Source organism: Mizuhopecten yessoensis, unplaced genomic scaffold (assembly GCF_002113885.1).
Source record: "Mizuhopecten yessoensis strain PY_sf001 unplaced genomic scaffold, ASM211388v2 scaffold11125, whole genome shotgun sequence".
NCBI lineage: Eukaryota > Metazoa > Mollusca > Bivalvia > Pectinida > Pectinidae > Mizuhopecten > Mizuhopecten yessoensis.
Window position 1 is genome coordinate 759880 of NW_018408892.1, and position 27809 is coordinate 787688.

General features: G+C 35.5%; 1 protein-coding gene across 1 annotated transcript in view; it reads right to left on the bottom strand.

The window, feature by feature from the left end:
• Positions 1 to 242: 242 nt before the first annotated feature.
• The window catches only part of LOC110466250 (CD109 antigen-like), a 38057-nt gene continuing 10490 nt past the window's right edge, over positions 243 to 27809 (bottom strand). Inside the window, exons 12-36 of the mRNA XM_021522654.1 lie at positions 27260 to 27490; positions 26218 to 26319; positions 25434 to 25502; positions 24924 to 25115; positions 23730 to 23879; positions 22915 to 23064; positions 22172 to 22235; positions 17123 to 17336; positions 11036 to 11153; positions 10577 to 10690; positions 9760 to 9861; positions 8440 to 8568; positions 7286 to 7424; positions 6838 to 7014; positions 5835 to 6073; positions 5297 to 5371; positions 4843 to 5020; positions 3980 to 4194; positions 3455 to 3604; positions 2964 to 3026; positions 2705 to 2814; positions 2411 to 2558; positions 1253 to 1355; positions 817 to 899; positions 243 to 361 (exon numbers count right to left, since the gene is read on the bottom strand). Coding sequence (XP_021378329.1) covers positions 320 to 361; positions 817 to 899; positions 1253 to 1355; positions 2411 to 2558; positions 2705 to 2814; positions 2964 to 3026; positions 3455 to 3604; positions 3980 to 4194; positions 4843 to 5020; positions 5297 to 5371; positions 5835 to 6073; positions 6838 to 7014; positions 7286 to 7424; positions 8440 to 8568; positions 9760 to 9861; positions 10577 to 10690; positions 11036 to 11153; positions 17123 to 17336; positions 22172 to 22235; positions 22915 to 23064; positions 23730 to 23879; positions 24924 to 25115; positions 25434 to 25502; positions 26218 to 26319; positions 27260 to 27490 — 3357 coding nt within the window. The 3' untranslated portion in view covers positions 243 to 319. The remainder of the gene's footprint in view (positions 362 to 816; positions 900 to 1252; positions 1356 to 2410; positions 2559 to 2704; positions 2815 to 2963; positions 3027 to 3454; positions 3605 to 3979; positions 4195 to 4842; positions 5021 to 5296; positions 5372 to 5834; positions 6074 to 6837; positions 7015 to 7285; positions 7425 to 8439; positions 8569 to 9759; positions 9862 to 10576; positions 10691 to 11035; positions 11154 to 17122; positions 17337 to 22171; positions 22236 to 22914; positions 23065 to 23729; positions 23880 to 24923; positions 25116 to 25433; positions 25503 to 26217; positions 26320 to 27259; positions 27491 to 27809) is intronic.

Below are 27809 nucleotides of genomic sequence, written 5' to 3' on the forward strand. Positions count from 1 at the left end.
ATTATTACCATGTTATTTCCAGCATGTCAATTCATGTCAAACGATAAATGACACATATTCTTTGTTGTTTTATTTTAGTTGTAGGTACGAGTTTAATCGGTAGATTGTTGTTAACCTCCTAGTTTTGATGGGTGCCATATGTGGCAAGGAAACGCTTAACGTTTTGAGCCACTTCATTTTAAGCTAGTAGTTTGCAGGTAATGTCTTTGTTTTTGATTTTTGTAAAACAAGGAATCTTCGTCAAAAATCATTTCTTTTATTTACAGAGAGAACAATGCAAAAAGTAATGTATACATAAGATATAAAAATTCATGCAGAACTAACTTTGGCCATTTTTCATTATTTCAGTCTCATGTTGTCCCTGGAAATAAAACAATAATCGATTATATATTTCATTTCAAATTTAAGATCTTACAATACATGTTTTTATTAGAATAAAAAAACACACGTGTCCTGAAATAAAAATGAAGTGTTTAAGACAGTGTACCGGAGCAAGGTATAATGAATTAGTAACGATATTTTACGACAACAGTAATTATAAAGTAATTACTTTTTCACCTGGAATGCTTTTTGTTTCGTTCCTTCAGTAATTTTGTAGAAATGTGACAGAGTAATATCAGGATGCAAGTGTACATCTGGATAAATACTGTACTGTATATATTGACATTTTCGAGGATCAGAATGTTACCTTTTTGAAACAATTTGTATCGACAATGATTCTGAAATGTTCCTTTTATCGAATATAAAAGTTAAAATAGGCCAAAATATTGATACTGTGACTAATTCAGCTTTTCCTGAATTACGTCGTGTACTTACATCACAGCCACATTCATTACAGATATCACAGACACCAGAGTTCTTCAGCACTGTGGATTGGTAGAACGTCGTTACTTGGTTACCTGGTTTGTAAAAGAAATAAAGCATTTGAATACGTTAAATCCTATCTAGCGTGACGTATGTTTAGATGAAATGTCGACTTGACAGTTCCTACTAGTACATTGTAGGACAAGTTTCAGACTAAATCCTCGCAAAATATGCGACAGTCGGTCTTGTAGTGTTTTTTTTTTATATAATACTATTATTGTTCAGATATAGTTTAACAACTAATAAATGAACAGTATTAATTATCTTTTCCTGTGGATAACTTATTCATAAATACGTACTCGCGAAAATAAAATAATTGAAATATTTCTGCAGAATTGTTTACTGTATATTGAGAGTATGTAAATATATTCAACAAGATTTATCTTACTTGGCTCATAGTAGTCATAGACTCTGATAGGAGCCGGCTTCGACTTGGCAACTTTGTCCGTCCTGAAGGCATCCATAGTTACACACAGGGGGGTCGTGGTAATCTAGATAAAGTGAATTCGGATTACAGATTAGACATTAATGACTGTATATATATGTAATATAAAAATATAATAAAGCTCTGAAACTTTACCGAAATTACTTATGTTTCTTTCTGTGATAGAGATAGAGTGAAACTATTATGTTATACGGACAAGAAACTGATTTTTTCCACAAGTTAATGTTTATTATTTGACTGTGAGAAGTGACTCATAGCAAAGGCATCGTATGCTGTTAAGAACTGTACATTAATTGGAGGACATTTCATCATTTTAAGGGATTGTGTTGACGTCGATAAAATTATCTCGGGAAAAATGCTGGTAAAATGGTACTTTTCAGATAGTCATTTTTCAGCAAGAATTTTGTCTAGAGCAAAAAATAGATAATTGTTCTTTAGTTAAGATTTCGTCGTCGCAATAAATGAATGATTAACAACAATCGGAAGAGTCATGGAGAGAAGTCGTTTAATTGACATGAAATAGCTACCATTCGAATTATTTTTTTGAAAGCTATAACAGTTAACTATTCGTTGTTGTTATTAAACACGTTTAACGAAATATCTCACCTTGATATCAAGCTTATTAGAATAACATCATAATCGAGACAGCATATCTTGAAACGAGCTTACGATGCCTTCACTTGAAACGCCACATGTCGTCACAAAGATATTACCAAATGGTACCACTTGTTGTGGAAGACACTTTAGTTTTCGAAATCGTTACTTGTGGTGATCATTCGTTAATAGCAGTTTAATATCCTAGTTTTGATGATACTTATTGATCAGCATATTTTACCACCAGTTAATGTTGCTGATATAAGTTACTTTTTTGAGAGTTAAATAAAAATCTACCAATGTCTGCCGTTTTTTTGTTGTGGATAAAAAAATCTTTCTACTTGATTTACATTTTAGTTTTCCAGTATAGATATTTAAAGCAACGTTTTGCAATAACAAGAAAACCGTATTCTTTGATCCATGACTAAAAGGACCACAGAAATACTTAAGATGAAACATGTTAATGCATTATTTAAGGTAAGTCTATGCTTGGTTAAATGTTCATACCTCGTCAAAGTACAAAATGACCTTGCGATTTTCCATCTCAGTCTTTTTCAGGGTGGCTATTTTCCCAATGCTTTCAAGATCAGGGGCGAAACCGGTCGGCACGCCAACTTCCTGCACGGCCATTCCGCTGGCTCCAGTTTTCAGCCACCTGTAATCCCGATTAATCGAAGCTTTAAGTACGATGGCATTGCTGGCAATAAATACATGGACTGATAAACATGCATACACATTTTCAGAGGTTTTTTTCTTGTTGTGCATATAAGAAGAAAAAATAAAAAAAAACCCACTTCTTACTTTGTACAGGATCGGACTTTTAGGGAGTTGATTGTTTCTTCTATAATCGTAACATCAACTTCAAATGATGGCTGTTCGACCTCTTGCTCAACATTAAAGAATACAGATACCTGTAACAAAATATAACTGCATGTTACGTGGGTAAGTAATTGAAATGCTTTATTAATTTCAGGATTTTTTAAATTTGTTCACAGTTATTTCAGGCATAATTGTGGTATTATGATAGTAACTTGTATTCTGATGAAACAAAGTAACAAACCTCGACTAGGCCCATTCCACTTCCGGTTCCTGTAACAGTCACGTGGCTTGGTATGGAACGGAGCTGAAGAGAAAGTAATTTGCAAACTGATGAAATGTATGGATTACCAAATCGTAAAGCACAGTGTTGAATGGAATACAAATCTCTAGTGACAAATCGTATCACTTACTGTTTCGACTTACTGTCTAGCGGAAATGCTACTTTCTAATAACGAATTATATAATAAATGTACATTCTTTGCAATTTCTAGTAGCAGAGCTCCTAATTTAAACGAGTTTCAGTATACTATCTCTACTAAACATTTTCAAATTTTAACGAACATGCGATTCATTGATCAACATATGTGACATGTTGAACCGTATTGAAAGAATAAAATAGAAAATGTATTATCTCTAGTAAAAGCGATCATAAATACCAAGTATTTGGTGAGTTTGAAATAATAAATTCAAGTAAATACCCAATGTATTATCACCAGTATAAAAGCTACTTACTTCCAATGATTGAAGTACCAATGCATTCTGTCTGGTGACGTTAAACGTGTGAGTAGTTTGTCCAGCTGTGATTCCGATTTGCATGTGGAAGTGTTCAGAATATCCGATACGAGCGAACTCGGACAAGGACTGTAGTGCTAATACGGTATCCTGGAACCAATATAAAGATGATTTTTGTAACAGTGCAATTAAAATATAAAACATAATATATGTTAAACTTTGGATGAGGTATATAATATATATATGTATATGCAATTTGAGGAAGATTCCTCCTCTTTTTTTTCACTTTTGATTTTAAACCTCCCTGAACCAACACGAAAAATACATGAATAACAATAAATATATTATGCTTGGTGACATCGCTCGGTTGCAATTTCAATGCCAAAGCTTTCACTACAATCTTATCAACGCGACATTTATTATCTGAAATGTAATATCTATTTGGAGGTAATTAACACATTTTAAATTTTTCTAATGACATTTATCCCTTTTCATACGTTTGTTTAATCGTAAATCTGTACTAACCTGAGTTGAAGAAAAGCCGCCATTGGGATTCCTCTGCTTTGTGATCCATTTCATGAAAGGAAGCCCTTCAGTAAACTGACCGTTGTGAGCAAACACCATTAGGCCATATGACGTCATCTCAATATCCACTGGCTTGGATTGCTGATGGGGTGGGGACCAGTAGTGGCCGGTTGAGGATGAGGCTGATTCTGGTTCATGCCAGTGGGTCATACCGTCTGTAAAGCATCAAAACCGTGCAATAAACGATATGATGATACAAAGACAAGTACTTTTCGACAATTATAATAATTTTAAAGGTTGAGAAAGGGAACAGCACAAAGCATCCCAATGTTTGTTTACAAATAACAATAATTTTTATATGGTACCTTAAAAAGTTTGATAGTTTTCAATGAAATTTTATTCAAAGTGTTTACAGATTTGATGATACGATAGGATGTCATATGACTATGAAACATTCTATACGCTTTATATAGTATTGCCACACGGAAATGTCATCATAGAGATACAGAAACAGTAAAGATACGAATGATAATGTTGCAATGTATTCAGATTCAAGTGTGTTTCTTCAATATCTTTGCTAAAAGGATAAAGAAGATGAACCTTGTTATATGGAGGGAAAGGACATATAAGTCGGCAAGTAGAGAGGTGGCACATTCGACGCCTAACAAAAACGGAACACATAAGTCGCCTTACACGGAGAAGGCGAATCAGTTGTCACATAGTTTTCCAATAGTCTTCTTGGAAATTAACGTTTCTACACTCCCTCACTTTTTTAGGAACAAAGAAAGTTCATATAAAACAATTATGCAACAAGCATTACCGCAACCACTGACCTCACTATTATCTAAGAAGGAATCGCAAACCTTTAGTAACTGCTGTGGCCATGAGTTTATGGAAGGTTGTTGCTGAGGAATGGCTTCTTGCTAAAGTCAATGCGTAACTGCAAATGGATAGGCCGTAGGGATCTGTCATGGCGAAAACCTCTCCCTCCAGGTATGTCTGGGCTTTGCTTGCTGATGATTGTATCCTCTGGTGCACACCCTGTGAATTTGAAAATTTCACTGCTGCTTAAAAATGATTTGATAGAGCATTACAAGTATTTGCTTATAATACAATATACAATAACATGACACATATTAAAGTGATGAATATCTAGGCGCTTGTTATATATTCGGTTAGAGGCAATGTCCTTTAATGCGTTTTATAACATGTCATTCAGTATTACAAGGCAGAAATGAAAACACCATAGGTTTGATCTTCAACTCCAATTACTTATTTCCACAGGTGTGTAAGACGATGACCTGATGTATAACTTACTCCTTGCAGGTCACTGTTCTCCAGTAAGGCGATAAGGACGAAGGCGGTCAAAGAAGCACCAGAGGCAGATCCACCCTAAATCAGAAAATAGATCAGACGCTTTAACATTAAGATGCATGGTCATTTGAGAACAAAAATGATTAACATATTCACGTTGAAAGCAAGGAAAGACGTTCACACAAATTACATTGCTTACTATTCTTGTATTACTATTTTATTAAGTCAGTGTACCCTGTAGCAGCCTTAACCTTCTGTTATTTTTATCCTACAGTGATTTGTGTTATTGGCATAGATATCAGAGTCATACTAGGGTATACAAGAAACCAGCAACAATGAGATATAAAGTAAACAAGATCTCTAATAATACCATCAATAATAAAGTTCAAGTATCATGAGAGAGAATCTTCATGTTATATAACCTCTGAACAATTGTCCTCCTCATTTGATAAATGTTAAATTCATTTTGCACATTCAAATATTAGTTCCTTAACTTGTTTTACACATGGCTCCCTCATTTGCATAATAACATCAACATTACCTGCATGTTCTTATGGATGATACGGCCAGGTTCTGGGAAGGAACCATTTGCTGCCTGGCGGTTTATCATCCAATCAATAGCTCTGGTTAGAGTTTCATCATCGATAAAGACATGACGTTTCGCCTGGTGGAATGACTTCGCCACAAAAGCCGTTAGCCACATACTGCCCGATGGGTCACTGTCTCCGAAAGCACTGAATGATCCATCCGTGTGCTGGAAAGTAAGTTCTCTTTGGTATCCTGTTAAAAAACACATTCATTGTACAGTATACCGACCGGCACATTCAAGAGTAACAAACCGGAACATAACTGGCCATGTCTTATACAGATGTAATGAATAATTTTTGAACGATATAATTCATTCAAGTTAAATTACGCATTTATGTTTAAGAAATAGAAACACGTTACTTGTATTTGAGATTTTGAACATTGCAGAATAATAATTTATTATCTTCATATAAAATATTGCTGACTATTATGCATGTCGGCTTATGATTTCTTACCAAATACTAATCATCCATGATATTTTTAATTAAAATCATTCATCGAAATCTTTCGCAAATTATATAAGAAACGTCAAAAAACATAACTAGACAAAACACGTACACAGTTTTAAATTTGCTTTGTTATTTCAATATAATTATTGATAAACACAAAGGTTTTTCTAAAGAAAAACAGTGCAATGTTTTGTAAAAAAAAATACCCATTTAGTTTACACATATACTTTTACATTATGAGTATAAAAAGTAATGCATTAATACTATGAATTACTAATTTTTCGTATGACACTTACTTTTGCTTAAACCTGGTACAATTTCGATCGCGGTTTCAACATCGACGCGATAACTTTTCTCAATAAATTAAAGGAGCTATAACTTTGCGTAGTAGAAACAAAATCTCATTTAAAGAGTACGGAATGGTGAGTTTTCGAAATGAAGTATAGGGGTTGTACATAAAGTTTACAGTATTTATCGAAGTTAAACAAATGAAGCATATGAGCATACCTTTCTCCATGAAGTTGATCGCTTTCCCCTCGACACTTGATGTCAACTGGTGGGTGTCGGTGAGATGGTTAGTTACAAACACATCAGGTGCGAAACCTAACATCGTCTGTTCTCCACATCCGGTTGGCATGCGCAAAAGTTTTTCTAGCCCATTGACCGTTGGTCCCATTAAGTCTCCTACAAAAAGAAAATGAATAAGTTGTTAAAAATCTTTATTTTTTATTCCATTTAATTATTTTTCACGCAGGGAAGGTCTGGAAAAATCTTCAAAATCGATTTGATATTAACACGAATCAAGGAAATAGTCTTTCTTAAAAATATTAATCTATGTGATACAATACGTTTTCATATGCTGCGTTGACAATATCGCTTAACATTCACAGCTTTTTTACGATGATTTCATTCATTTAAATCAACTTCTTGAAAAATATTAAAGAAGAAAACATACCGATAGCCGAGACACGCACTCGCTGTGATCCGGCGACGACCCCAGCAGGTAATGTGACATCAACTGTCTCCGCGAAGTTGGTGTTGTGTTTCAGGTCAACAAGCATCGGTATATTGTACTCTTTCGGGACACCTTCAGCCTTATCGTGAAACAGGTTACATAATTCTTAGTTACTGTTATTCCTTGAATATACCTTTCTCGCTGATTTACAAATGTTAAATAACGTCCCATCGACCGAAATACCCACTACGTAAGTAAGGATACTTATATTGATACACAATTTGAGTTTATGTCAGATGTTCTGATTTTATTTATACCGATACTTTTAAATAATTCTGATACGGTAATAAAAACAAATCTACGTGAGCAGTAGCAAATTCCAGAATTTATCTATTTTACGTATATTTATTTCATTGCTGATAATCGATCACTTCACGGATGTCCGTCTCAAGATCAATAACCATGTTTTGTAAGAGTGCAAAAAGGTTATCACTTGCGACAGAATTAAGATATTCGTACAAACAGGACTACAATCCATTTAATCCACCCATCCTCATTCTAGGACCCATTTTCAGAACCCCGAAGCATTAACAGGGTTAATATTTTCTATATCCATCTTTTTCAGACCTCATTATATTTGTATCCCTCCACTATGAGTCGATCTAGGGACCTCTGGTTTACTAGTCTTACTAGAGGGAGTGAGCTAAAGATAAATTCACCCTCGTTAAGTCGGTAATATTTTTACAGGAGGACACACTAACGCACTGTCTTTATCTAGGTTTAATAGTGGAACCCATGGCTATTAGCTATTTAGAGTAAATAAGGTTTTCTCTGGTGTACGTAGCCAAAGTCAGTAAAGATAACGTAATGGAAAGTTTGTTATATCATAATCTTGAATAAAATCATAAATGAATTTACTAGCGCTGTTATAAAGCGCTTACCATTTCAAAACATGGATACGTATATATTAAAAAGACAAAAGTCCCGTTTCAAAGTAAGCCTTATTTTTATTAATGGTTTGAATTAAGTAGCGTTTGAAATCTTTCCAAGACATGTTCCTACCTGAACATAACACAGACCATGCTGACTTTATACGGACACACTAAAATGATGAATCGAGTTCGAAAACACGTAAACAATATCAGCATCTGTACCTCAATAAGGAGTTGTCGCCTAACAGCGTCGGCGGCCAACGTAGACTGGGCCTTCACGTTAATACTGACAGAACCAAGGCCGGCAGGAACCACAGGGAAAAACACAGACTTTGTTCCACCAGCTGTTACCTGGAGACAGAATACCGACATGTACAGTAAGTCGTGAAACAGGGGCTCGGTTGTATTTGATAGGTAAAATATGGTTAAAACGTACTTAAAACACACATAAATGCAATTAGAAGTATACTCTATGATGATATTATTCATATCGAATAACATCTTGTATATAAAAATTACATCCTTATGGAAATATTTAAATTAATTTATAATACTGTGATGAATAGATATATCTGATTTTCAAACGTTACCTATGATGTATTTTCATAATGGTTCAGTTAATTGCATTTCATGGTTTTCAGTTTAAGAAATACAATAATTACCGAAAATAAATAATTAAAGATGTCATAGGCGATAACAAAATCGAAACGGAAAAAATTGAAACGTTCTCAATATCTGCCATATACCTAAAAAAGAAATCATTCACTGTCTTAGTTCTGCAGCATGGCTTTTGATGGACAATTATGAGAAGTACTGGGAACAGTGTAATTTGATGATTTAAGATAGATTTAAAATTAGGAGACTAAATAGAACTTGCAACAATTATATAATTTCATAGAAAAAAACACACAAAAATATATCAGCTAGAATGTAATCCTACACAGGAATATCAACAGTATGTTAAATACGATTTCTATCCGGTATAGCGAACACGAGAAAACTTTTTTATTATGTGTTTGTTAGACAAAAAAAGTGCATGTGAGCAAAACTCCGATGAAAGCCACGTATGGAACCAATTCATTTGAAGTTGACTTCGTTTGCACTACCCAAGATTTTTGAATGGAAATTAATTATCTAGTTCATCAGGTTAATGCATGCAATAATTTGCTATCCGTCTACCTGGTATTGGTTATTGTCTCGACAAAAATGCGTTAAGCTAAACAAAAGATGTTTAGGAAAATATATCACGCTAAAAGCTAGTCCTATGTCATCTGTTTAATCCTCCTGATTGGAATTTGTATGTAAAAGAAATCTATGACATATCGTGTTCGTCATTTGTCCAGTATGTATAAAAATATGCCTCTAGATAGTTTTTGGTCCCAGCTAATGTGGTAAGATTTTGAAATGACTTGATTGTAAGCAAACATTAGAATTGAAAAGTATATGGATGTCCCTAAAACATTCTAGATTTGGATAAACAATGGCTTAATTGATGATAGTTAATTGTATTTTCTCTGTTGTTATAGCTGTATAACTACTTACGTGTACAGTCTTTGTTGTTGTCTGGGCGATGTAGGACTCTGTCCCATGTGTACCGAATACGACATTTACCAGATCATCATTCTTTTCTAATGTTACAATGACCTGGTATGTAAGAAAAAAAACATTAAATAAAACACAAAGAAAGTTCAATCAAACATGTTACTTACGGTCAACGGTGTTCAAGAACGGACTGACATTACTAAAAAGACGTCATGCAAATACCACCCTTTATTTAATCTTTTATGTGCACATTGCGATGATTATCTGCTTGCTTAATGTATAAAAGCGATTGTAAGCCTTTATTTTTGTTTCACGATTATAACTTATACTATTATCCATATGTTTTAAAGCGCTTTAGAGTAATTTTACAAATTATATAGGGCGCTATATAAATGTTGTATATTATTATTATTGGATTTTCTGTCAGCGCCAACTCAAAATAATCAAAATGTAAACTGTTTAAGTCTACTGCTTCAGAATAAAACAAGATATTAAAATATTTTCATTTATATATCATTCTCTTTGAAAACACATGTTTGTTGCCCATAAGAAAGAAATAATGGTACAATTATTTATTGAAGGTTGTCAGTTATATAACTTGTTGTCGTCCCGAGGGAATTGTCACTGAAATAACATTTTGGTCGCCCTGTAGAAACTATCAGTGATGGTTAAAATTAGGTTTAAAATGATGCAGTGTCCATGCGCAAAATTGAAACAGAAGTCGACATGAAAAGAAGAAAGAAAAAAAACTGTTGTATGTCGTTTTGAAATTGCCAACTCTTAATGATTTTTTTTTATTCAGTGTTTTCTGACGTACGTCCATATCCATAGTCATATAGTTGAAAACATTGGCCTGCAGTACGAGTTGTTCTCCTCTTACAACTGAGTAAGGCAATGTCAGGCTGACAAAGAATGGTCTGAAGGCTTCAACCTGCAAGATCAAAAGAAGCTGTTGTAATTAGATCATAAACGGGATCACATAATTGCCCAAAGTCATCAGTCGTCGTCGATTTTTTGTTATCGCGAAAGACACCGAGTGTGTTGGAACTTCAAAATATCAAAAGCAATATATTAAACATACTGGTTTAAGTTCAATATGAATACATACAATAGCATCAACACGCAACGAAAAGTTTGGAACGAGAGTAATATTTTTACAAAAGGAATGCAATTACGATACAATATTGAAGAAAGCAGGCTTTCCAAAACGTATAAACGTTCTTTGTTCTTGATCAATTTACAAGTTTAGAACTATTGTATACTATGATAAGCGTGCCTTTGCGCTTGTTGGGGCGATTCCGAGGCCACTGGTGGCGTGGACAGCAAAGGCACTGGCAACCCATGACGTAATCGTATCCGGGATTGTGGCAGCAATGGTCACGTGGCCGTCAGGTCTACGTTAGTTAACAAATCGAAAATTAATGTTGTAATGGATAATGTATGCTTTGTATGTTACGACCAATCATTGTAAAACAGTTTATTGGTCTGTAATACAGGTATTCGATTTTATTATATTCTTAAGCGTCCGGAAAAACAAATATTTGAGACATTTTGTCTATAAAATATTTTTGACTGCACAAAAATAATCAGATTTACTATACTCAGTATAATAGACGTATTGACATTTTATTGTTGAAAACAAATGTATATTTTAATGTCAAATAAATAGCAATCACTCATACTAAGCCGAATTTGATATACATGGAGTTATGACATAATTAACATGTGAGAGAAATAAGATGCATATGTCAGATGAAGGTGCAGGAAGGCAACAAGTAAGGTAACAAAGCAAAAACTAAGCATAACATATAAATACAAAATAACAATTCTGGCAATAAATGAAAATATATATATCAAAAGTTTCAAATCAACACAATATTATTTTGTTTTATGATTAAATAAGTGTATAGTTATAAGCCGTTTGTCTATATGTTGCTGTAGTTTTCTACTGTCACAAATCATAAAATCTGTTTTTATTAAATGCATAGAAAGACAAGGAAACGGTCTAGCAAGTAAGCTGTTCAAGAATAAAGAGACATTTTTATTTTCACACTCCTAAACGTTGCACGTTGTAATTAGAACAACTATTGAAGATTAACTTCCCCGAGTTGAGAACACATGGCGTTTTTTATCTGTTTATATTCAAAAATAAGAAGAGGACCACTAAGAAGGAATCTGACATGATGAATTCACACCACGAACGACTGACAGGAAGAAACCTATCCCCAACAACTTGATTAAGTCTTAATCAGGTATCTTGGTCATCCGTTCAATTTTCAGCACTAACGTTTCTGTCACACACTCACTAGGCATACCAGAAGTCATGCCGTTCCGAGAAAATACCACCAGCACCACCACTAAAAACACAAGCTATACACATTCTAGCTCTACAGAATGTGAAGGAAATGCTTTGAGGTCTTAAAACATATTTTTTTTTTGCTATCCTCCAAATAGATAATGGAGGCCGAAACCAGATTTTTACCCAACATTTTTATTGAGCCAAAGCCATGTCTCTTGGAAACGGGAGTTTTCTCCACATTTTTAAGCGCCGAAGTTACATGTACTAACAAACCATCCAGACCAATAACAGGCGGCATCACATGCATGCCAGTCGCACCCAAACCGGATCTTAAAGTGCATAAAGATGAAATATTATATAAATATTACATTCATTAGCAGATGACAGAGAATATTGTCAACCCGAGAAAACCATTGTTCGCCTCGGGTGACAATGGGGTTTTGAGGGTTGACAATATTCACTGTCACCTGCTAATGAATGTAATATCTATTTTGTTACACCAAAAGTCAATGTAGCTCAGAAACGGCAGCAAACCTCGATAATGACATCTTGTTTGTTGATAGTCTGCTGTTTACAATCGCTATCGCACCGGCGCCTGATGAAATTGGCTGTTGCCGTCAAACGTTCTTGTGACCATCACGGTAGGGAAACGAAGCGGTGCACGCTTATTTTTTGCGCATGTGATATTTTTTACTGTCTCATGGCAATATCACCCGCGCCCCTTAAAACCAATGTATTTTCGGAGGGTGACAGAGATTTTTGTTTAATTTTCTCCCAACCAATCAAATAGCTAGAAATTCACTTGAGGTTTAACAATGCGTATTAACCACCTCCAGGAAATCTACTTTAAAATGTATGTAAAATTTAAATCAAGCAGACAGATCCTTACAACACTGCAGAGGTAGATTGGTGGTGAAGTAGTAAACGCATCTATCTTTCACCAAAATGGCTCGGATTTAATTTCCAAACAGGACGTGGAAAGACATCTTGAACACCTGCCCAACCACACGTTTTTTCTTGAGATATTTAGATATGTTTTCACATAGAAACCGGTGTGCGGTACCCTTTGAGTCAACAACTGCGGCAAATATTGTTAATCAAATGTAGTACAAGCGTGTCTTTTCATTAACGTCTTGAGATTCACGTATAAATTGATGTCAAGTTGAGAATCCTCGTCTTGACACTATTTTGGGATGGTGGTTGCAATTGAATAGCATTCTTCATATTTATATCATCACGTTCACTTTTCTATATTATTGCGTTTTCCACAACATTTTTGTATCCAACTATAGAATAAAATTGATACTGTGAGTGAGTTCTATTAGCAGCTGCCTAATACAAACATACAACAAGAAAATCCCAAATAGCCAAAAATGCCATAAGGCAGTATCAGCACTAAGACACCTGAAAAAGGACAAGAACAGGCGTTCCGGAGGGGTACGGAATTGTTGAATTGAAGATTGTAGTCAATAGTGTTAGTAAATGTGCGGGGACATCCATGAAAATGGTTGAAATTAGGAGAGTGAATAGAATCGTAGCATTGTTGTGTGTGTCTTGCATGTGCAATAATGTTTGGAATAGTAAAGCGTGTCGGCATTTGGGAAAGTACAGAAATTGTAATGAAAGGGTACATTTTGAAGTTAACGGGAAATGTGTGTCATATGTAGGAATAATACAGTGTGTGAGAAGTAAACAGTGCGTGTATATGGTGAAGTGTGGCAATGGCAACAAGACAAAGCATTGCTCGACAATCCATACACCCTAACGATTAAATGGCACCATTTAAATTAAGGAATTAGGTTAGTGTGTGTGTTAATCGTCATATTATATAATAATTCAATATAGCTAAATTCACATACACACATCAATTATGGAAAGTAATTATAATTAGTATTGGAGCGTTCCCCAAACAATGATTGGATTCAGATGAGGAAAAATACGTCACAACGTAAACTACACTCTAAACAGTATTTCTCCATTTCAAGATATACTTGGGTAACATCAATTTTAAATGTAAATGGGCGTTTTACAAATACCCCACACTGCCCCTATAGTCGCAAATGTTGCATTATTAAACATTTTAATTTCATAAAAATCCCTTATAAGTTTGGGAAAGACATAGGTGGACCGTTTGCATCACATGGGCGTACAATTATAAACGTGTCAATCAATCAGAGGCTACGGCGGCCATCTTTGAAAAGCACATCTACGCACATTCACCAACGGGTATCGGAAAGAGAATGAGTACACACCATATCAATATCTGATTTCAGAGGTGAACTGATAACAGTATCTTAGAAAAATCAAAACAAAGGGGAAACCTTCAGAATTTGAATATTTGCATTCCCTTAACAGTAGGAAATGAAAGCGATTCTTTTACTGAACGACTTTTCATCTGATTAGTAGCTGGCATAGCGATTGTGTTTAACAGTTAAAAAATGGGGTAAAAAAAAAAAAAAAAGTAAAAGGTTAAAAAAGCAGGAAAGGAATCAGCTTATGCTTTCCAATTTTAAGGTTGATTTGTGTGTTTAAAGCTTAGCCCTTAAGCCTACGTAGTCGTTTTTTGTGGCGGGAATAAAGCAGCCAAAACCAAAAAACCATAAAGGAATGTGTTTAACACGCAAAGCAGAATAGAATATAGACGCATAAATGATACAATAGCACTTTAATTATAATGGGATGGTATAAATTTAGGACCAAAATATCCTATCTGATTTAAAAACAAACTATCTACACATTGTCGTAAATACCAAGCTGTTCTGAGTTAACAAAAGCCCCCATCCATGTCTGTTGTAGCTATTTGAATCGAACCTGACAAACTAGTGGGAAAAGCCAGAATAGTGTTATCACTCATTGGCGACACCACATGTATCTGCATGTAAAGACCTTTCCCCTACAGTTCTATTGAGCCACATCCACGTCTCCAGAAAATTGGAGCGAGTTGTCTCCACTTTTTTCAACTTTTGATTTCCTACTATACCGCCCCCAGGCATACAAGAAGTCTAACTAGCACCCGCGGCTGTTCCATAGCCATGTCTCGGGAAAATCAGAACGAATTGTCTCAACTTCTTTCAGCACCTAAGTTTCTCCCATTCCACCAGCACCCATACCAGCAACTGGGGCCATTGGAGACACAGTCTGGAAACCGTTGAACGCAAGCCCAGGAGCGATCCCATGCATCATTGTGGTGACTTGGAACAAATAAAGATTTAACCTAATTCGTTTAAACATTTCCCCCCAGGTGACGCAGTGTGCCATTCAGTGTGAAGAATAAAATGGTAACAAGAGGCAAAATCATTCTGTTTTGACACAGCTTATCAAGAGATCAGTGTCTTTACAAAGGATGTCAAACAATGAGATGTGGATACCAGTCGTCGCCATGGTCTTGTGGGGTCTACCTTAGGTCGGTAATCAAAGTAGTACACGTGCCCCGTGTCCTTTACATGTACTTTGATTCACGTGTAAAATAATACCTAGCTGTTATATCCCCATTCCACAAGCTTGCCAGGCTCGATGACGTCATCCTTTAATATGCTTATCTGTTCACTATTTTGGTCAAAATGTGATTGCCTGTTTCAGTGCCTTTACCCAGAAATCTCGGTCATTCAACCATACACAATAAAGGTAATAACTGATGATTAGTTGAAGCAGTAATCCTTCATTGCTTTATAAAAGTTTATACATATGCAAATCACAGCTTGATAATGATATGAAATTGATAATGCCTAGATTTATGCCAATTTTGAGTTAACCGAAGTTAATACAGATACATATAATACTGTGTATAGGAATATGAGATAATATTTAATATTTAGGTGGCATTGGAATAACAATCATGTGTATTGGGGAATTGTGTAAGGAAATTGTTCAGGACGGGAGAAAAAGAATGGATTTGGGAATGGTACAAGTGTAAGGAAATTGTTCAGTGAGAATCACAAATAATGTGGGAATAGTAAAAGTGTAGGAAAATTGTTCAGGAAGTGAGAATTAGTATATTTGCGAACGGTACAAGTGTAAGTAATTTGTTCTATGAGAATCACAAAGTATTTTGGAATGGTACAAGTGTTAGGAAACTGTTCAGTGTTTAAGAATAACAATTAGGTGGGAATGGTACCAGAGTAAAAGAATAAGTACAAAGTATGTTAGAATTGTAGAATATGTGGAAGTAGAACAACGTGTGGGAAGTGTAGAGTGCATGTCTATAGCCGAGTATGGCAAATTATAACACGGAAAAAGCATTGCTAGACATTCCATACTCCCGTACTGATTAATGGGCGTCGTTAAAATCAGGTTTTTGTCCACTTATATTCTGCAATAGAAATGCGCATTTATACCTACATTTGTAAACTCTGAATGTGATTTTATTTTAGAATTACTTCGGAAGACTATTGAAAAAGAAGGAAATATTACAGGAAACGTAAAACAGAAATAATCGCGGAGTTGGGGATCAAAATTCTTTTACATCTTAACACCTAGGATGGTACTTAAGATAATTGTGTAGTTATACCCAGGCCTAGATTAAAAAGTGACGGATGAAGAAGGGATCATGATGTAGGTTTTTCTACTTTTTGGGTTGTGCGTTACGTGCGTCTTATCTTAAGCTTCATTAGCCTAGCAATCATGTTATTCATTCAGTTAATTAATTAATTATTATTGAACAAAATCAACTGAGTGTTCTTAAAGGGCAAAGAGTGAACTACCAGATATCATACACCAATTTAACGTCTCAGCCGCAGGTCATGATAATGGTTAGAGAACAGTGTATCAGATTTCCTTCTAAATACCATGTAACAGAGCGTGAAACAAGAAGCAAAGTTGACATGCGCACATGAAGCAGAGGAAAGCATGATGCTAGACAAACACCTAATGAAAAAAGAACAATACGGATGAGCGCATTATCAATAGCGTAGCACCTGCTGTTAAAATAGCAATTTATTCATACTAATTGTATGATAACGCTTAGATTCCGTTTGTTCGTATTATATATCCCTTCTTTTTATATTTATTCGAAATTATATTAAGCCCACTCCTGTTTGTTCTAGGTATTTGAGTTTAAAATTTTACCCGACAGTTTTGTTGATCCATAGCCATGTTTCTGGGAAATCGGAGCGAATTGTCTCCACTTCTTTCAGCACAGAGGTTCCTCCTATACCACCAGTGGCCATGCCAGCAGCCGCACCAGAATCCATAGCACCGCCTGGTCCCAATCCAGGCCCAGCCGTGGGTTTACCACTCGGACCTGTACATATTGGTGGTAGGTTTGCGAAATCGGTCGCACCTGGGGAAAAAAATACTATGTTATCAAATTCTTCTGATTTCTAGTCACCAATGTCTCTTCTATCACAGGTTAAAAGTCCTGAAGGTTTCCATTTGGGGAATATTTTTGAGGTCATTTTTGATTTCTGTCTAATTTTTGCCATTTTTCGCCAAATTAAAAGAAACAAGAATATGGGTTCGATGAAGGAAAACTCGTACTTTTAATTGTTGTGTGATAATAGTGCTGCAAACTGGCTTATGTATTAAACATAACATTCTTCATTGTTCTGTGACGTATAATAACTTGGTTTTGGAATGGAAAACATATACAAAAATCCAAGATGGCTGCCAATATGCGGGTAAAACCAGAGCATCTCAGCTGTATGAAACAAGCCGGGACAATTTGGATACATGTTTATTTATACTGTACAATGATAATTGAAAACCATACATTTACAAATGAAAGTGTAATATTCACATACATCATATAAGGGTTTTAGTGTCAGTTATCTTCAAGATTCAAGATTCGTATGCCTCATCTTTATCGTCTTCGATGACAATATTGGCCGACTGGTTGTTACATCTCTCTCCCCGACAACCATCACATGCTACAACACTTCAACCCATTTTTGTGGCATGAGCACAAATTCGTAGTACACTGTTTTTGTTGGTACTTTTACACTTGCAGCAAATGAATTTCAAAACATTCACAGATGCCGCATCCAAATCCGTCAACATTGGGTGCATAGTATGAGTTGCCACAGTCCATCCCCATTCAAGGGGGTCAAGGTAGTTGGTGTTGATTTCTTTTCACTGCATTACCTGAAGATGAACACGGAGGCTGGGAGCAGTCGTTCAGTCTCAATTCGATTACATCGAGCAACCAATGCCTGATACCTGATGTGTCTAAACGTGGTCAATGAAGTCAAAGACTCGTCATCCTTTGCTCCGTAGAGTTGACAGAATATTGAGATACCAAGAGTAACGATTTGTTGTGGTGTTTTCTCCCATTAGTGAAATCTTGAGAAAGGTGTTGGATACTGTCTGACTTTGGAAACACTTTCAATAGGTGTATCTTTCCTTGTCCAAAAGTAGATGATGTAGTATCACCTCCGCTCCAGGCATGAATGAACAATATATTTTGTCGCACAACTGTGTCTATGACTTCATGGGCTTCACGAATGCTATACAGATCGGCACCATTCTTCTGTGAGCTTGTCTTGCTTTCTTTTCTGATGAATATATCAGCCATGTTGGTTTTCCAATGGTGTATCAGCAATATGAAAATATCTGTCTTCTGCGACAAACAAAGTTGATTGGTTATACTGTGAAAAATCCAGAGCGGCTGATACGATTAAGGTATCTGCATCGCCGTCATTGCATTTGGTGGTTGCTCTTTTGACTGCAGGATACCTACAAGGAGTTCTATGAATTGTGTCTTATTCTTGCTGTTCGTAAAAAATGCCTCTTGATCCCTATGACATTTGAACGCACCAGTGACAGTGATATCAGCTGATCTTTTTGTTGAACGCCTGAGGTGTATATGATCCTTTGTGGATGGCCCTTCATATCCATCAAAGACAACACAACACATCCATACTTATTCAAAAGATAGCATTCGTATTGCTCAGCAACCTCCCAATATGTTGTGTCCTTTTCCCATCGAATGCGTGGTACCTGCCAACCACCATCTATCACAATCGGATTGTCTTTGAGCGAACAAAACGCTTCAAGGTTGGTCATATTTTTTCTTGATCACATTGGCCAATTATGATTTGTCTGTCTTTCTCATATAAGAATCCTTGAAGAGTGATGTAGGTATCGCCGACATTTCATACTTAAAGTATGATTTGATGTCCTCCGACTCACGGTGTGCTAGTGCTGTGCAGCCCGCATGAATAATACAGATTGCTAAAATGGGGACGTTCTTGTTGCCTATTTTAATGCCTGGCAGCAGGGTATTCAATGTACGAGCGTGGTCAGATATTTTTGTATATGTGCGTTAGTTACAGCTATGCCATCTAGTAACTAGTAAATCTTCTGGCCCACCAGTTCTGCATCATCACAGTTGATCCCATCCTTGTCAATTGCCATTAAACCTGTTGTCAGTGACCGTAATGAAGATAGTTCTGTGCTGAACGGGTCATGCTACCCGAACCAGTCAAGTATTTTCCATCAAGTCTCGCTTACACCTGGATTTTCCAGGTTCGACATGTTATTGCATCATGAACAGCGGCGCAATGCAGTACACCCACTGATGTCTCACGCTCTATCATATTAGACGGAGCTACATAGGATCTAAAAATGAAGTGATATGCCAAACAATATAGTTTTAGAATATATATGGAAATTCGTACCCTTTTCTTAGTGGCACCTTCGTGGGTTACAAAAATCGCCGGCGCACTAGAACAGCGTGAAAATATATCTTACACCGCGAAGAATTAAACATACAACAAAAGAGTTTCACAACGCGATTTAAAGATTCACTTAAATTACCTTCTGTTGAAAATTTGCCTCTTTTCTCTTGAGGAAGTCATTTTTATTGTGGACGGTTAGTTAGTCAGTCAATGGATTCTAAATGGCCCGACAACACAGAAGAGGTCATTAGGGCTAAACAATTGTAGCAGTCTTAAAATGCTGTTTTTATTTCAATAAATGTCCAAATCGTTAAAATGCCTTTTACTGACAATGCCCACAGCAACGAAGCCCGGACAACTCAAACGATTAAATTTAAAATCAGATAAATAAACCCCAGAAAACATCGGAATAAAAGCCATTTCTAGTAATTAAATAAACGTATTTAAAGCATTCAGTGTTATAATTGTCTTCCATTGATAGATCAAATCGTAATGAAACAAAAATATATTTTCATTTATGCCAATCAAAACTCATGTTTTGTTCAATAAACAACGCTTTGTTAACCGTATATATGACGTCATCATCGGAATTTCGACCATGTGAGTGATAACTAATGAATTAAGATATAAATGGAATTTTTATTCTACAGACAGTAGCATAAATTACTTTTTTTTACGCAGGTATATGTCTTTTCGTTTTCATTCAATTTTTGTCTCATTATTTACACCGGCCCGTATTGATTTCATAATGTTTGACCTGGCGATGGCGTTTATAGGAATTGCCTGTGCCAAATCCTATTATTAATTGCAGCAATAAAATAACTTTGAAATGAAAGGCAAAAATGGATGAAAATAACACGGAACGAGAACATCCAGAACATACACTGGAAGATATGTTACATTTTCAAAAATAGATTGTAGATACTTTACAAAATATACGTCCGCCCGCTCACGGCCTTACCGTGATTTTTTAATATTTTTATAACGCAGACACTATAACCAATAATCATTAATCTCATGTCGTACATAGGACATTTCTCGATATGACGATAATTAAAAATATGTAAATAAATGAAATCTTCAAAGTATTTCAATCAAAGCTGGTCAATATCGTAGAAGGCGAACCTGGTGGTTGTCTGATTTTTCAGGAAGGCATAATATCGCGCAGGCTTGACAGATTTGGAGTACTGTTTGGGAAATGCGCAATTCAAATGTTTTATTTAACAAGATCAGTTTATTCCTCTCGAAGGTTTTGAAGGATAATTTGATGTATGACTCCTATCTAATGCCATATGTCATCTCATCTCACTCAAACAACCTGATGGCAGCACATGTATGTCTTCGATGGTCTACGACTGATCACGTGACGTCAATGCATTGATAACGTGATGTCATACTATTGTTATGACTGATTCCGCAATTCCACACAAGGCTATCTCACCCAAGAGATTGACAATCTGATCTCTTTCTGGCTTAAAAGAGGGACACAGCTTTGAAGGCTGGGATAATTGACAAGCAACACCAGTGTAATTCAGCTTACATTGAAATGTAAGAGCAACAATTAACATTGGTGTACGAACAGTACAAATGACTGCATCGATGTAAAACAGCTTTACACAATTTGAAAGAACCCGGTGTAAAAGTTACAGTCGACACCGGAGTAACACAGATTAATAGGAACTGTCACGAAACGTTAAGGTTACAATCGGCATCAGTGTATAACAACTTAATCTGAACTGTTAAGGGTTCAAAACAAACGTTGTCATTAACTGTACTTTGCACCTTAATTCGTCTAATCTGATTAAACCTCATATTCATCGACCAATGTTCACAGAACTATCCTGTGTACAAGTGATGAAATAACATACTAAAGGTGGTAACTAGTCACAGCAGAAAGTATAGGTATAAGTATAAGTTACGTAAAAGAGAAAGAAAAGTAATACTCATTGTAATACAACATTCATACCAGGAATTGTATTCATTTAAAAAATGTGTATTCCATGAGGAAAGAATTATACTGAATATAATGAATGGCAATTACGAGATGAAATAAATATACTCATTGTAACGAATGGTCATACAGAAAATGAGAGATTTTTTTTACTGAAGTGAATGGTAAATACAGGAGGAAAGGTTTTAACAAATGTGCTGGATAATATGAAAATAAAGACAAGGTGATGGTGGTGGTGGTGGTGGTGGTGGTGGTGATGAAGGTGATTGTGGTGGTGGTGGTGGTGTTGGTGTTGGTGATGGTGATGATGTTGGAGGTGGTGGTCGTGATGGAGGTGGTGGTGGTTGTGGTGGTGGTGGTGATGGAGGTAGAGGTGAGATGGGTAAGGGATAAGTAGCATAATATACTTGCAGTTTGTGATATCTAGAGGAAAAGTGGGTGTTTCCGCATTGTGAATGGTATAGAACAGTGCAATGCTACATTTACTACCACAAAGAAAAGGAAAAGAACATAATGTTCACAAATAGGCAATCATATGTATTTACTCACAGTATGTACCCGGCCCCACATGGTGATGTACTAGCGCATCAGTCATAACATTTACTCCGGCGTCCTACAATCCAAATTATATATAAGCAGAAATTATTAAAATATGTGTCATATGGGTACTAAGAATTTATTACGGAAAATATAGATATCCTTCACATAAATTCAAAATATGTATAAAGAGTAACCCAGATTTTTGTGGTTTGATTTTGTTGTATTTCTGAAGACACCCTGTGAAATATTATGTCATTAACGCTTGATTCCATCTAATATGATCATTTTGAGGTGCTATGTTTAACAAGAATATTTTCATCTGATAAATGAATATAACGATGCTATTACAGAACCGCTATTGCAGTATTTCTTGTCAAATACTATTCAATTATATAGCAAAAAGGAATGTTTTAATTACTTATTTATAGCTAATTACAAATGTACACAAACCTCATTCCTAAGGGATACATTTTTTTGTGTTATATGAAAATCAAAACCATTGACCAAATCTGGTATAGCGGGAAGCAAAATAGTGAAAGGTGTATCAGTGAATCGGTCAGCTTTTCTAAAATATACGAAAGAACACCGGATATTGATAAATGAAATGTAGATATTTAACGTGGGTTTCTCTCTTGTGTATCATTGTATTTATAAACCCGTGTATAGTAAATAGTTGGTTTAAGAACAGTAAGTTTGTATCCTAGTGGTGAATAACCCAAGGTGTAAGGTGGTAGCTCAGTATTTGTACGTACCTTGAAAATCTGTTCGGCGTCGGATACTCCATAATAATTTGTGAAAGGCCGCCATATCATAGGCACAGGCTCAGGCACGAATCCGATGAATATGTGGCCGCCATTGTTGGAATGTACAATGGTGTCATACGACTTCAGTTCATCAACGACCTATAAATATTTATGTACGTTTTGAAGAAAAAAAATATCTTATCAAAATAAGTAGAGAAGTGGATGGATGGGCGTCCATATCGTGTTATACGATTTCAGTTCATCATTGACCTATACATATATATCTATAGACAGATACACATGCATAGGGCCGGAAACATTGTGATGCGCAAAACATACTAATTACAAACAAATATTGCATCTACATCAGCGTAAATACAAATGCTAATTCTGAGGGGAGTGGTGAGGATCGGGTGGAGGGAGGGTTGGGGATGGCACCAGATATATGAACAAGTAAACCTAAACTAGAATCTTATGAAGATACTGAATATACAAGGAAGCTTCATCTTTAATATTATGAAAAATATGCAAAAATACTAGCATAGTTGCTCTTCCATTCGACTAGGTCCAACTTTATGCATATCTGATGTCATTTAAACATGTGTAGTATTTATACCTGTCTACTTCTAAAAATGGTCCTTATAGGGCCAGGTGTATATAGGTATCTAAGTATCTTATACTCTATAAGTAGTACCTTACTACGCAATAGTTCAATGATATTGGAACGTTTTCAACATTTATAAAAATAAACATGCAGAATATGTTTCACAAACTTGGATACAAACAAGTAACGTAATCACACAGTTGTTAACCGCAAATGTTACCTCTGTAGGCGTGATGTCATTTCCGCTCTTAAGGAGAAGCACACTCTGATCTACGGCTAATAGGTTGACGACGGAGTTAGGATCAGCTGTAACGTCAACATTGATTCCTTCACCAGGCTGGGCTTTGGTTTTGTCGAACCGAATGGATACCTACAATCGTCATTGTTTTTTAATCATATTCTTACCATGGCAAACTTTGCAAACTAATGCATTTGATGTCTTTAACATGTTAACCAACATTTTACTTACCTTTTGAATTTGATGCACAGTTTTAACCCAGTATCTTAAAAACGTAATAACGCTTCATTAGTTTTCCATTAATAAACTATTGCCAAAAATAGACGGGAACCAAGTAATGTACCACATATTTAAGCTTGCATTAGACCCTCTTGGTTTTACTCAAGTTTGAATTAAACTAAATACCTAATAGCAGGGTGAAAAAGGAAACGCATATACGTTTTGTTTTTTTATCTTAACTTTTCGTTAAACGAATCTTGTTGTGCCTTTTCCACCAAATTATAAAAATCCAAGCAACACTGACATAACAAACTACTTCACCTTACCAAAACGATTGTCACATCAGTAAACTCCTATTGCATAACGATTCAGTCAAAATTGACATAAAACAGAATGCCTCGAAAGTCAGAAGATGAAAGAAGAATGGCTATTGTCCTACTTTTGAATAAATAGCAGCAACATACCATCGCCTAAACGTTCGCGTACAGTGATAAACAAATTTCAATTAAGACATGCGTCTGAGACGTATGGGAGGTTAGTAGATCGACCATGGAGTGATCGTTCTTGTGTAACCTCGCGACATAAGGGCAGATGTATACGTCTGTCTCATCTCCCATCTCTGTGCAAATGTTCCATACTTTAGGAGGTGTGGAATAACATTCGTATACCCCAAAAAGGCTGATGCAGTCTATGGCTAGAGGTACATGCAGTAGGTATCGCACACGGCGGACACACGCGGTGTTGAACTGCCATGAGGACTTAAGAAGGGTCATACTATTGCAACGAGGTTATCGCAAAGCCGCATGTGTTACCGCAACAAACAAACAGAGGTATTGAGCTTAAAGGGTAAAATTAGCTTTTAAATGTAGTTGTATTAACAGATCTACTACAACATTTAAAACAAAATATGCTGTAATAAAAATGCGTTTTTTTCTGCTAGTATATGATCAAATTTACCTCGTTTTCAAAAGTTCCAGAAACGTCAAAGCTTATGCTGTCTGTGACGATTTCTCCATCAGCTCTGACGTAGTACACAACGATTTTCGCATTTGGTGCCATCTTAGCATTCATAGGGACGTGGAATGTGAATTCTTTTGCGTTGTTGCCATTAATAGATCCTGACACTGCGATACTTCCTCGGCCAAACACCTGGTTATATACGTCACATTGTCAGCACACAAGGACAACATTTAGACTCAAAGTTTATAAATAATAGACAATAACAGGAATCAGGTAGAAAGAAAAAAAGGAAGAACAAAATGGACCCCAATTGATAATCCGAGGAGATACAGGATTATACAAAATGGTACGTAGTTTCTGCACCATGTGCGAACCCGGCATGATGTCTTCATTCAAATAATGGCTATACAAGACACAGCAGATCTATTTAACCTTGATGAATCTTTCAAAAAGGATCTGCAATGTTATACCTCGATCTTTAGAAGCAATTTTAACCTTAACTCTCACCTGATAAATTAACTTGTCGATTGGTGAGGTGGACACTACTCGGAAATCCACTACTTTGTCATGGCCAGCCTTCAAAAGCCACAAAAAAACAAGACGTCAGTTTCTTTTTATTCTCATCTTCTGTATTCTCGGGAATTCCCGCTGCAGTATAATTTCCGCCTTTTTTGTTCTTGCAGTGAGGGCGAATTAATCGTCACAGCGATTAGCAATAAACAACATGATATACTTAGTAACTAAACGTGCAGGGCGAAAGAAAAACTGGGCGAATATGGATTTTACCGGCGAAGGGCGAACATGTCCCGGTATACAGTATGTGAACGTTGAAATTAATATTTTGTAAAGACAGACAATGTAATTGACATGGAATCAAGAAATATTTCTCAATTTTTATGAATACCTCTACCTGTGGGTATATGTGTTGTTTGATCTGGAGAGAAATAAAAGACTCAAACGTATATTTGTTTTGGAAAGATTTTGCAGAATACTTTTGCTAAAATTGTTCTGAATAACGAAGGACCAATGATATAGCTTGATTCCTGAGTGATATATTATACTACGCAACAGTTAATATACATATCAAGTAAATACTTTGTCGATTTTTTGTCTTAATTCATTATTTAAAAAAACAATTTTGATCAAATTGTTGTCATTTTTTTCTTTGTTAAAATATATTGAAACGAACGTATTTAATAATGTTTCACATCTGAAAATATCCTTTGTTATAATATATCAAAATGTGAAAGACAAACCCTTATATTGCATGGAAGGTAGCATTTAAACTCACCTGTAGGTTATTCGACTCCAGGAATATCTGCATGAAGCTGTCCGAAGGAGAATAGCTCTTTGACGGGTATTGATATGGCGTAATTTGGCTATCATACTTAAACTGAAAAGAATATATAACAGATTTTTACAACACTATCTAAAATTGAGCCGAAAGTTCAATGTAATGAGAAAGCATTTTTTTCTTCAGAATATAAAAGGAATATCGTATATCAAATATTCATTTAAGATCGAATTAAAAATACATTTATGACGTATGAAGTACTTGATAATATGTTAAATTCAACCTTTTTTGCAAGGCATCCTCGGTCCCAGGTGAAATTTCGTAAGTGCGATTTGCACCTGGGATCGAGAATGATAGAAAAGTTGTATTTAATAAATATAGATACGTGATAACTTTAATGACAGAGATGTTTTGCCTTAGAGTGCGAAATGTTATCCCATATGAATTATACTTTTTTAAGACTATAAATTTAGGCAGCAATCGTATTTGTTATGACTGACATTGACCAATTGTTGGCATTATCGATATTATGAACTCATTATGAAACATTGGCTACCTCTTTCTCTTCTTGGACAGTGACTGTTCCATAAACATAATACATTTATGTACATCGCATATGTGTTTCATTAGCGCTAAAACCTTACTTTTAATCAGTTTATTTTGCATAACTTCTGGTAAATGGAAACATTGATTTGATTACAGTAGGAAATTACAAGCATTGTGTATGTCGGCTTGAAACTTACTAGTTTCCACTTCATGGTACGTATCATTTGTTGAAAATAAATGCCAATTGAATACATTTTAATTTTTGGAAATATGGAAAGTTCCCAATTTCATCGGATGTTGAAAATAGCAAGATAGATAAAACTGAGTTATATATGACAATTTCCCAAATACTGTAGCAATCAGGTAGCAATAAATTATTGTTCAGATTATCAGTTTAGGAAATATTCGATAATAATATCATAATGTCCCTAAACAAAAGTAGTACTGTAGTGGTTATATTCACACAACATAGAGATATGAAAGTAATTTGTACGTTTAAGGAAATACTGGTTGCATTGTGTGGAATGTCGATCTTAGCCTGGACAAGTCCTGTATCTGTGACAGTGAAGCTCTGATCAGGCAGTTGATAGTTCATTGTTCGTGGATAATAGTAATTTATAGGTGTAGCTGTCTCAGGCAGGATGGTTGTTACCCTCGTATGTACGATTAACGACTTGTTGGAGCCCGCGGCCAATGGCATGTCATCTTGTTGGACCACTTTGGCCTACAAAATAATACACAGGTAAATAGAAAAAAAGAAGAAGAGAAACGAAAACTCACCTACAATCAAACCTGCTCGAGAGACCACCTCTTTAAAAAAAAAGCACCTATGATAAGCGAGCACTTCATATATTTTCAAAAGGTAGTTTTGGAACACAGGCTTGAGTAAGTTTATTTGTGATTAGAAATTTCCGTTTTCCTGTATTTGCCAAAGCCATATACATAATACATTACGAGTCCATTCAAATAGCATGTACTCTGTAAAATCACTACCATTGATGGTTATCTAAAATGAATTTTATTTTCTAAGCAGGCGTCATTGA